Source organism: Dermacentor silvarum, chromosome 10 (genome assembly GCF_013339745.2).
Source record: "Dermacentor silvarum isolate Dsil-2018 chromosome 10, BIME_Dsil_1.4, whole genome shotgun sequence".
NCBI classification, from domain to species: Eukaryota; Metazoa; Arthropoda; class Arachnida; order Ixodida; family Ixodidae; genus Dermacentor; species Dermacentor silvarum.
In genome coordinates, this window is record NC_051163.1 from 88090774 (window position 1) to 88102932 (window position 12159).

Genomic DNA, 12159 nt, shown 5'->3' on the forward strand with positions numbered 1-12159 from the left:
AGTTTAAATAACCAATTACACCATCGCATCTTAATAGTCATATTTAGAATAGATAATCCCCACCACAGTACAGCTTCGCTGGTCTTCCACCTCTACCCCAGTCCAGTGGAAGGGCTGACAGTTTTTTTTATTGCGAAAGCAATTATGTGGACAATCCAAGCGGATTTCTGCAGTCGGCGTCGTCGTCGCCGTTGCTGTGAGGTTCCGTATGACATCAACAGCGATTAAATCATCGCCGCGCTCCGGACGCTGTTTGTGCGAGTGAAAGGGCGCGAGGGAGGCGCGCTTGCACGGGGAGAGAAAGCATGTCGGATAGCAAACGCGTGTTCTGCGCCGGGTCCCTGAAGGGTTACAGAATTAAGCGTCTGTTTCCTGCTTTACAATCACCATATATAGAGACCAAACGCGACTTCTTCCTTCGCGCGAAAGGCCGTGGGGGGACGGGAGAGAGGTAGGGGAGGGTACGTTTAGCAGCGGCACCAAATGCTTATTTATATAAAACGTTGCGAGGCGAGAAGGTGAGCAAGATTTCCGACGCTGCTCGACGAGTGTCCCATTCTGATCTCGTCGAAAACCTCCGAGCCGGCCCCAGTGGCACCGGCAACAGGCGCGTTCGGTGCGAACGCGGGCAAAACGGCGAGGGCGTCGACAGCAGTTCGGTGCGTTGCTGGTGCTGCTGCATGTCCATGTTTATGCAGCTGATAAAACTACTATCCTTACTCCGTATAGCTCTCAACTAATTTGCTATCCCAATCGATGCTTCGCCTTTCAGGTGAAGCTGCGACATTTTTTTTTCTTCAGAAATTGAGCACCAACCTCGACATAGCAGCACCTTCTTTTAACATGTATCAGCGGTAAACGATTCAATGACACTGTTTAAGCCATGTTCACTCTGCATTAAGAGACGTTAGGTTAAAAGACATGACGGAAGCATAAAAGAGTTTTGTGAATAGATCTTATAGCCAAGGTTGCCTGTAATGATAATTAGACCTGCTGACGATGCTTGCAGACTAACCATAGCAGGCGCAGAGGCCTTACAAGATAATATATGGTAACAGCGCCTGGAGATGTTGGCTTCATTGGCGGTGTACATGTGCAAACTCCCCCCACCCTCAGACAGTTTTTCACGTTATTTGCTGCGTCGTGGAAGTTTCGGCCGTCTATGTAGTGGTTAACGTATTGAGTGAATTGGCAGCTGTGTTACTAAGCAGTCTGTGCCCAGCGGACCGATTGTGGATACTGGTTCTGCAAGCAATTAGTTGGGCTTATGACTGGCGTCGGTAGCTCATGCGAAGAGACATACCATAGGATCTGCTGACCGTAGGCATCGGTGTGGCGTATTCCTTCAGAATTCTGACGTGAAGCGTCTTTCAGTTCGGTCAGCGCACAGGGTCTTCGTAAAGTTAGGTTGCACGCTACGATTAATCGTGAAACATCCAGCTCAACAAAACCATTGTTGATTCCAAATGCATTAGCTGTGACTTGAATTCCAATAACACGCAATGTGCATCGTTCACACCACGCGTACCGCAGGACGCAGTGCCCAACTTCTTAATACTTGGCATCTCGTGTGAACAGTGCCTGACGAAAATTGATTATGTGACGCGATCGACTCCTAACGGATTACTGTGATGTTTGACTGCTGAAAATTTAATTTATGGGGCTCGTCGTACCAAATTTGCACAGTGGGTTTATGGGACGGAGCTGTGGAGAACTCTGGATTATTTCCCACCACCGGCGTTTTTCGTTAACGTACACCCGGAACAATAGTGTTTTTCTGTGTGATATCACCGCATAGAAAAAACCTCGGCGCTAATGCAATAGGAAAATCGACGGTAATGCAGTTCCACTCAACGTGAAAGATGGGGGAATGCAGATCAGTGATTCGTCGGTGTTTCCTTTGTGTTTTCCTTGTGTTTATCTTGTTTTACCCTGTGTTTATCTTGTGCTTAGCTGTTATTTTCACGATGTTGAGAATAGCTTGCCAGCGCTGGCGAGCAACTTCAGTTTATCGGGCACCCACCACTTGATCAGCTGTATTTTACTGCCGAGCGCCCGCTCTCGCTTCAAGCTTACTTCCTGCTCGGTGTCCATGACTGGAAAGAGCGTCCCGGAGCGCGGGAACGGCTCTCTTTCAGCGCGCCCTCGCGGAATCTTTCCACTTGTGACGCTGTGGCGCCTTCTCTTGACTTTTTTTCGGTATCTTGTTTGGCGTTTTCGGTCGAGCATTCGTTATTTGGCTTAATGAACGGTTTATTTCATGATGTTTTCCTTATTTTATGTTATTTCGTACTTATTTGGTTTATATTTATTAATTTTAGGCGAATTTCATGCGAATTTTATGCCTTACGTAAACTTCGTGTTGTGCGTGACGCCCACCGACGAGGGATGACACCCCGGCCACTAAAGTTCTCCGCACTTAAAGATGAACCTATAAGAATGAATTGAGCCCTCGGCCTCATGCTTGGCAACAAAATGCCACAGTCATTCAGCTATACATGGCAGGTTTGCTCACTGGGTCAGATGCTGATTCACGTTTTCATTTGCCAGAGTAATTGGCTGCATCGCCAATTTCACAGATATTTCCGTATTTCAATTGCAGAGAGACATACCAATTTATCGCGTTTTATTTAAAATTACGCAGATATATAATGCCACCATATGGCGTAAAATGCCCAAGTCTTTCTCCTCCATGCGGCCTTCCATCTATTTACTTTACGATCCGGTCCAGGCGGTACAGCCTGTGTATTCTAACATCTCGCAACAGACCGCTCTGTAAGGGCTAAATACACAGCTTATGTCACTTTTCTTTCCGGAGGAAGGCGGTTGTTTATTATAGGGTGTGCGCCTGAAAAAATAAGCTTGAAAAACTATAAAAACAAGAGAAATTCCAGTGACTATGCATGAGCAATCATGATGATGAGTGGCTCATTAAGCTTCCCACTTCACCAATATACAATGTAATGCCGCATGTGAGCAAGCATATAAAACTTTCATGTAATGTTATCGGCTATTATGTACATAGAACTTGAAGAAAGAGGCGCCACGATACCAATACAGTTCAGCGGTTCTACTTGTGGGCCAGCCTGACAAACGCTATTGCCCATCAGCCGTAACTTTAGCGAAAATTGTTTACAACGCTTATCATCGCTTTGATTTGTCTCCGTGATATAAGGAGTGCGCTAGCGAGGCCATTCTTCATTCTGTGTTTGTGTGTGCGCGTTTGTATATTGTTTGAGCTATGTGTGTATATGTGTATCTGAAATTTGCATTCCCTATTCGCGCTTGTTACAAAATATGCTATATTGTGATGCATATGTGTTACTTACAAACAGCGATAACTTTTTCATTTTTGTTTATGTGTTCTTCATTAGTTCGTATTTTCTATATTTGCCCATCATGATGCGGGCTGTCTAGAATACTCTCTGAGCTCCACACCCATAATGTACCACGCGTGCTTTATTGAAAATATTGACTTGTGAATGATTCTTGGGATTTTTCCGTCGCGCTGTGTACAGGCAGGACATACCGCTTTAGTTAATACCCGTGCTTTGTGATTGCATTCTATATTAACCGGAACAATATGGCGCACATGCCTCTGAAGTTATGATCCTTGGGGCCTATATCACGACTGATATCAATCATAACCTTAGAAACTGAAACAAACGCACGTTTCCCAAGAACTTGGATTTTAAAAAATCGGGGCTCTTACGCGCCAAAAGGACGCTCTGATTATAAGGAACGCCGTTATGTAGGGGGCGGGGAATCAATATTCGCCACCTGGGGTTCTGAACGTGCAGGCAATGAGCAGCACCACAAACGTTTCTTCATTCCACCCGTATCGAAATACCGCTTCTGCAGCCGTGAATGAACCCGCGACCCTGAGCTCAGCAGCGCAACGCCATAGCAACCGAGCTACCGCGGCGGACCAATGTTTACATAAAATACTTTACAGTTCACGAGAGTTTGTTTTTGTGGTGAAGCAATTATAGCTCTCGAGTTATTTGATCACCCTTAATGTAAGCCTAAGTGGTCTTAATGATATATTTGAGCAATGTCAGCTGGGCATGTTACATTGTAAAATTTTGATCAGAAAGAGGAAAGTTGTAAAGGCGTATTTTTTTATTCAGCATATTGAAGTAGGAAAATTTTCCTGTGCGTGATGAATTCTATGCTTACTGAAGACAGAGCTCGATGCGCCAGAATAAAGGTGTTTAGTGAAAACATGTTTGCAGATTACCTGACATTAAAGCGAGCATTGCTATTATGCGCTTCAAGTGCTCCATGGCGGTCCCTTATTTTGTGGAATCACATTTCTTCATGGCTTCTGTGCAGGCAGCTCCTGACCTGTATAGCCACTCTGAAAAGGACCTAATTTCAGTTCGTGTAGGCTGTTCTTCTGTAGGCGAAAGTAAAAATACAAGAGTGTTCGGATTATGTCGTTTATGATATCCTTGAGCATCAAGAACTGGCAAAGAAACAGTTCCGGAAAATGCGGAAAGTCGAATGTGCCTTAGCTCTTTCATTTCGTGCTGATAAATGAAGCAAGAGTAGTACTTACCCATCTTGAGGAATGCCAAGAGAAAAATTTAAATGGCCTTGTTCGACATCGAAGACATGTTAAGAAATGCAGAAATGTAATTGAGAAAAGAAAAACATGAGGACATACCAGCTCCACATATCAATTTTCAGTGCCGGCAAGAAGTGGGCACATGCATGAGAGAATCTGCTCAAAGCACGTGGTTTTCAGTGTAATGAGTTATCATATAAACAAAGGCCCATTCAACAAATGCCTACTCAGACACCCAGAACGAGGAGAGCATATAAGGGCGATAAGGGCGCCTGCCTGGCGTGGGATGCGACTTTTTGAAGCCCTTATCTTAGTAGATATTTGTTCTTATCCGTCGCCGCTCGGCCAACGTGGTGTTACCAGAAGGAGAAAATTTGGATATTATCCCGTGGGAGGTAAAAACATTACTGACGCCTAATTGCTTATTGTATTGTACAGCTAGTTGCAATTATAAGTCGATGCCAGTGACCAGCTGCGTGAATTCACAGGGCAGTTCAAGACAAAAACTCAACACTAAGCAACGCCATTATTTTGGTAACTCAATCTTTTTTCTATCTAACAATAAATCACTGCGAAAATATGCCGATACGTCCGTTAGATGGTGGTGGGAGCAATAAACTTCGTAAAAATAGGAAGCCTGAATCACTGCACATTCATTACAAAGATTGTTTACACTGGCATAAGCATTGGATCACAACCGCGACAGGTTTACATTCAGATCTGCTGATATAGTGACATCTAAAACGCCATATTTTTGTCTTCGAAGATTCGTATAATTGCAGATGTAAACAAATGCACTAATGGAGTCTACTTTAGGACATGTTGCTGTGCATGACTATGTGGGCAATGCGCCGCAGTGAACCCGCCATAATATTGTTCAGAAATCGAGAGACATGAACAATTGGACGCTAATCCCACTTTCCAAATAAAAATTTATGAAAGAAATCGGGAACGCTGACTTGAATAGCTGTAATCATTTTGTCATTCACTCAAGATTTTCATTGCAATACATACCGTATTCTCGTGCTGTCTCCATCACCAATGAAACATAGTCATCTGCATCCTGGAGCTTTGTCTGGATGGCTCAGGACTCACGAGTGCTTCAGAAAACACTTTCGGTCGTTTTTTTTTCATTTATTGATCAATAGAGCGGTTTTAAGGGATGGCCAATAAAGCTGCGTCCTTACTGCCACAGTAGCGTGGAGCTCGAAACAGGTTATGGTGCGTCGATCCGCATCCTTTTCTTTCCTATTATGCGTGCTCTGTGAACATCACGGGAATGAAATGAGGTATAGCGTGTGCGTTGCGTCTTTGCAGCCAGCCACACAAGGGGCTATAAATTTTCTGAGAGGTGGCATTTCAACAATAATAAAATTTTTACGCGGATTCTTCAAGCACTTGCGATTAAAATATCATAATTTAAGTTCCAATATCGTCTCGCAGCATGCTGTACTTGCGTATCATAGAAACCTCCGTTGAAAATTTAATTTGCCATTCCCTCATTTTTTTTTTGTTGTGCAGCTGTACAGAATATATCTATGCTACTTCAAAAACAAATTTAGAACCTGGCAGGGTTAAAAGAGTCATTGGACAAAACGGCCGCACGCTGTCCTGTCTTCGGCGGTACTGTATTCTCAGATGGTAGTGTGATTCTCTATTCACGACGAACGATGGTGCAACACACGTCCACCTAATTAAACTATCAGTAAACGTCGGCAGATGGAAGCAGATGGAAGCAGATGAACAGAGCAACGCCGACGACCGCAGTAGTTGCGCCAAAGGCGGATGCTCCGTTGCCGGCACCCGCTCGTCGCGTCACAGGAGAGTTTAAGTCCACGATACTGTTGGCTATGCGCTTCAGGTTCTCCATGGCGGTCCCGTACTTTGTGGAATCACATTTCTTCACGGCCTTTTGCAGGCAGCTCCTGAGCTGTATAGCCGCTCTGAAAATAAAAGAGAAAATAAAGATAGGGAAAAATCAGGAGTGCATTTTTGAATACGTTTCCCAAAACTTGCGGATTGACTTGTGCAAACAATGCCTGCAATATTTTCAATGGCTTAGATCTGATTATACTGCTGAAGAGAGACTGGAGTGCCTTTATTTTGTCTGTGTTTTATTTCCTTTTCGTGTCAAGCAGCAACAAGATGTCCTATAAGAACTCCGAACAGCTTGCGGGAAAGCATTCTCACTACGCACAACAGTTCTATGATTCGGGAAGGCTCGGCTAGTACTGCAGACTGTCAATGCTGTCACACTGAGCGCACGTTGAGATATGCCAACTACTTATCGATATCTTTCCCTGAAATAAATGGAGTATGTCGAGTACGGCCTTCAAATGAACTGTTACACAATTGAAGTTACAATTTAAGTTGTATAACTATTATATGAGAACACGGCTAATTTTGTCATGATATAGCAAAGAGAAGGGAGATGGATGGTAATAGCTTTATTGAGTTGTCCTGCAGTTTTGACGACCCGGGCTCAGCTCTGCCTGACCTGAAGGGGGATTGGTTTTTTTTTTTTCGAGGCATAGTTTGAATGAAGGCGTTGGTCTTCGTAGACGAACACGCTAAAAAGAGGGCAGGTCTTCCAACAGAAAGCTATCTGCAGTATTGATTGAGCGAATGCCCAGTTAAGTGGCAATGAGTGTTGCTGCTTATGTAACGTCAAGTTAGTGATTCTCCATTCGTCTTCTTACACTGCCCTCTCACGTCGCGTCAGTGCAAATGAATTCACAATGATGATGCCAGCATTTATTACTCGGGTCCAAACGCGCTGTATTGCGTGTTTTCCTTCTGTTCATTGCGAGAAAGAGTGCGTTCTAGAGTCAAGATAGGTTGTGGAGCGGATGTGATGGCGAGAAGCGCTGAGAAGGAATAGCATTGCTTGTCTTTGCTTATGGCAGCGTGGTATGCCATGACGTCAGGGTTCATCATGTGGCCCTAAAGGACAATAGGCAAAGAGAAAGTAGGCTGAGCTGCATTACTATAACGAACTCCTGCAATATAAAAAAGCAAAAAAAAGTGCTACTCTTAGAGGCTTGGTGAGCAAGAAAAGACGCAACCATGTGGCACGCCGCCTTCGGGTTTCAGCACCAGTTCACCGTGAAGTCATAATTCCGGCGTCTAGTGAGGACAAATTAGGTTATCACCATTAAATGTGGACTACATTGTATAAGAAAGCAACCGACGGCAACTTCACAGTATTTGAGAACTTGTGCTGCGCAACAAAGCGATGACAAAAATAGAAGAATACCTGGACATACACAAAAAATACTTAAAATCTACTTAAATACTTAAATCTCGTCGAAAACCTCCGAGCCGCCCCCAGAGGAACGGGCAACCGTCACCAACGCCGTGCACGTTCGGTGCGACCGCGGGTAAAACGCCGACGGCGTCAACAACAGTTCTGCGCGTTGCTGGTGCGGCTGCATGTCCAAGTTTATACAGCTGATAAAACAAGTATTTTTCCTCCCTATGGCTCTCTACTAATTTGCTATCGCAACTGCTGCTTCGCCTTTCGGGTGAAACTGTGGCATTTTTTCACACGTGCAGCTCACGCACGAAGGAACTTCGAATTTCACTGTGTCTCTGACCAAACGCCCGCATCCACTCGCTGACAAGCTATGTGCTCAGACTAGTTGGGACAATCTCATGGTTACAAGCCGTGCAAACTTTACACGTACAGATAAGCTAACAAACACGAGTGCTAACGTAAACCAATTTTGCTTCAACAACAACGGCTTAAGTATGAAATTGCTCACTGTGATGACACGGAGCGGCGTAACGTTCACATATTTCTATTTCGGTTCTTATACATAAGTGGTTCTTTCAGTCAAATGAGCTGAAGTTAGCGCGCTTGTTTGCTAATGCGTTTACCAATCTGTGGCAATGAGCCGCGATTTCGTGAGGCTGTCTAACATAATGCCTGGACCGATCCCTTAGAATGTGCAGCCTTACATAGTGAAAAAATATCCAGAAACCTTCGACAATAAGCGTGTAAGCGAATAGCCTGAACGAACGAGCGACAACCCCCCCCCCCCCCCCCCCCCCCCCTACCTTCCTTGCCGCCCATCCCAGCGCCTCCTAGATAGCAGGCCTCTGCACTCCGCTTTACGACATCATGCTATTTGGACCAAAACTTCTATTGCTAAGCCCAGCGTGACGAAGGCAGTGACGTCAAAATCCCCGCGGTTTACTCGGGAGCGTCTCCGTTAGATTCTATGGCAGTCGGAGAAGGCAGCATGGCGTCACAGATCGAAATGCACCAGCCTTTCGCTGTCTAGGAGGCGTTGCCCATCCCTGCTGCTCGAGCTCACCAATAACAACAAACCCCCCCCCCCTCCACTTTGCCCCATCGCCGCTCAAAACGCACGCCCTTTTCCTGGTCGGTTTACTCGCCTTCCATCCCTCAAGTCTTACCAACCGCCGTGCCACCGAATTAGCACGAAAACAGCCGAAAGAGCCAAAGAAAGCTATTCGCGGTAGTGCCGGTAGTATCAGTACCACCAGTACCAACAGGGGAGGGTTCTCGCATTTTTTTCTTGTGACCACTGGCGTTTTGAGAGGCTGTCGGTGAGATGCTGCATCTCTGGTCGAAGGCGCTGACACTGTCGTTTGAGACGCTCCGTCTCTGTTCGCCGTCTCTTTGCGAGCAGAGGCTATCGCGGACGCTGCACAGTGTTCCGAACTGATCGTTGAGGAAGTGGCGCTCGCAGTACCGCTTGGCTCCCCGCGTACGGGTAAGGCACGGTGGTAAGGGAAGCATCACCCTTAAGACATAGTGCAACATAGTGCATTAAGCAGACACAATAAGCAGGCACCCAAAGCATGCTAAGCGGGGTCTTGAGTGACAACCAGGGGTGGCTCTTCATGAAACCTTTTCTTCAGAAGATGAGAACCAACTTCGACATAGCAGCACCTTCTTTCAACATCTATCAGCAGCAAACGTTTCAACGGCTCTGTTTAAGGCATATTTCCTCTGCATTAGGAGATTTAGCTTCAAAGACACGATGGAAACATAAAAAAGTTTTGTGAATAGAGTTTATAGGCAAGGTTGCCGATAATGGTAATTAGACCTGCTGACGATGCTTGCAGACTAACCATAGCAGGCGCAGAGGCCTTACAAGATAACATATGGTAACAGCGTCTGCAGATGTTGGCTTCATTGGCGGTTGTCACGCTCATCATCCTTAGTCTCAGACAGTTTTGCACGTTATTTGCGGCGTCGTTCAAGTTTAGGCACCCTATGAAGAGGTCAACCTAATGGGAGAATTGGCAGCTGTTACTAAGCCGGTCCCAGCGGACCGATCGGGGATGCTGGTTCTGCGAGCAATTTGTTGGGGGCATGACTGGTGTCGGTAGCTTATGCGAAGAAAGATACCACAGGAGCGGTTGACCGTGGGCATCGGTGTTGCGGATTTGTTCAGAATTTATACGTGAAGCGTCTTTCAGTTCGGTCAACGCACAGGGTCGTTTTGCTAATAACGGATGTAACCGAAACAAGTGCTGCTATTATATCCCCGACCACATATGTCGGATGATAATCCAAGAACAAAAAAAGAAAGCATGTTGCCGTTTCATTGCGCACATTACAAGTTCGTAAATAGTGCAATCGCCGTGACCTGCGTGAACGCGGCGCAAGGCAACTCTTCCCCTCATGAGATACAAGGGGGTTTCGATATCCAAATTGAGCGCCTTAAAGCCGCCAAGTACGCTGTTTTACTCGTTTGCAGTGGCTGCGAGGCCTTTCTGCAGAAGCTGAAGAATTCAGGGAACAAAATGGGCTTTCTGCAGAAGCTGAAGCATTCGGGGAAAAGAATAGCTCTACGACACGTGAACGACAGCCAACGATAGCCATTCCTTATATCAACTGCATATCCCACAATTTGAAGTAAGTGGTTTTTATGTATAACGTAAATGTCGCGTTCTCAACCTCATGTAAGCTTTCAGAAATATGATACTTAACCTCTAAAATGAACCCTACGCAGCGTTATAAGAGGCATGCCGCTCGTTTCACTGAATGGGTCATCAATATCGTTTATAGGGTTCCACGGTTAAAAAAATTAAATTAAATTATGGGGTTTTACGTGCCAAAACCAGTTCTGATTATGAGGCACGCCGTAGTGGGGGACTCCGGAAATTTTGACCACCTGGGGTTCTTTAACGTGCACCTAAATCTAAGTACACGGGTGTTTTCGCATTTCGCCCCCATCGAAATGCGGCCGCCGTGGCCGGGATTCGAACCCGCGACCTCGTGCAGGGTTCCACGGTGTTGTGATGTAGTTTATGTAGGGCGGACTGGAAGATGCTTCAATGATAGGGCGAGAGTCCACCCGCTATTGATTAAGAACAACTCGGTAGGGCAGCTAGTCATACATTACAAAAGGTGCGGGCGCATACCGCAATGTGTGCCCACCACATTTCTAAAGTGGTCACGCGGGAACAGAAAGGGAAATTCTTGAAGCATTTCACATTCTGAAGTCAGGTGACATGCGCGTTAGCACGCCAGCTTTCTCACTGAACGACAAAGACGCCTCCTTCCTAGAGGTATATGAGTAGTGTCCTAATTCATTGGCACTGCAACTCGCTGTATAAGCAATGTCATTTTTTTTGCTCATCTCTCCTGTATGTCCCTGTTTAATGACGCAGCGCATCGTTCTTGAAGTAGTGTTATTGTTTTTATTGTAGCGTGTATTGTATTTTTATAGTGTTCAGCTTTCGTATTTTGTGTAGTCAAGTGTCGCCGCTTGGTTTATATTTTTTCTTGTGTTTTGTTCGGTTATTTAGCCATTCCGGGTCATGGTTTCTGGCGCAGTATTTACCTTCTTTTTTAAGTTCTTCCAAAGTCTTCTTTTTCTGGATATTTATTAGTTGGTGGGTCTGCGCATGGACTTAACCCACCTTCACGTTTTTTTAGAGGCAAGTCTAGTGCAGTGCGATAACACCTATTGTCTCTAATCACCTTTGGTATACATGGCCACATGGTTCTGCCGTGGTGTATGGCTGTGATGTGTTTTTTTTTTCTGACGGGGGGGGCGGGGGGTCATGATACCTTTTATGTTTTGTGGATTTTTCCTCAATATGATATCCTGAGCTGGTCTTGTGCTGTACCTATAGATCATATGTTTCTTCAATAAACCTCAGTTGGAAGTAAGCGCCAGTCCTGTCTACTCGTCTCGCCCTTGCTTCTTTCGAGCTTCTCTTTTCCACTGCACTTCTCGCTTGCTGTCAATAACCGTAAAATTCATTGTCTTAGCTTAACATGTTTCTCTATTTGCTGCAAGCACTGCCCTTTCAATTGCATACCCCTGCCTCTTAACCTCCAGCACCATGGACGCTGCGATTTGCGCTTCCTTTGAAACATTCCGCAGGGCGGTAACCCTTTGGGTATTTTCTTCGCAAACCCTGCCCCTCGTCCTTGAAGTACATCAACCATTCCACCCATCATCACCAGTAGGTGCATTTGTTCCATTGTGTCCCACATGTGTTTCTCGGCTTTCGCTATCACTTCCCTAATCTGTTTTCCCGAAAGCGGGCTTATCAGGACTCGCTCGCCCGCACCGACCCCCTCTTTTGTCAGTGGTTCT

The 12159-nt window shown here is 45.6% G+C and overlaps 2 protein-coding genes across 2 annotated transcripts in view; both read right to left on the minus strand.

Annotated features, from left to right (window-relative positions):
- Positions 1-4652, minus strand: part of LOC119431683 (uncharacterized) — a 58556-nt gene extending 53904 nt beyond the window's left edge. The window contains exon 1 of the mRNA XM_049657559.1: positions 4562-4652. Coding sequence (XP_049513516.1) covers positions 4562-4565 — 4 coding nt within the window. The 5' untranslated portion in view covers positions 4566-4652. The remainder of the gene's footprint in view (positions 1-4561) is intronic.
- Positions 4653-5298: 646 nt separating this feature from the next.
- Positions 5299-12159, minus strand: part of LOC119431684 (uncharacterized) — a 36891-nt gene continuing 30030 nt past the window's right edge. The window contains exon 5 of the mRNA XM_049657562.1: positions 5299-6513. Coding sequence (XP_049513519.1) covers positions 6273-6513 — 241 coding nt within the window. The 3' untranslated portion in view covers positions 5299-6272. The remainder of the gene's footprint in view (positions 6514-12159) is intronic.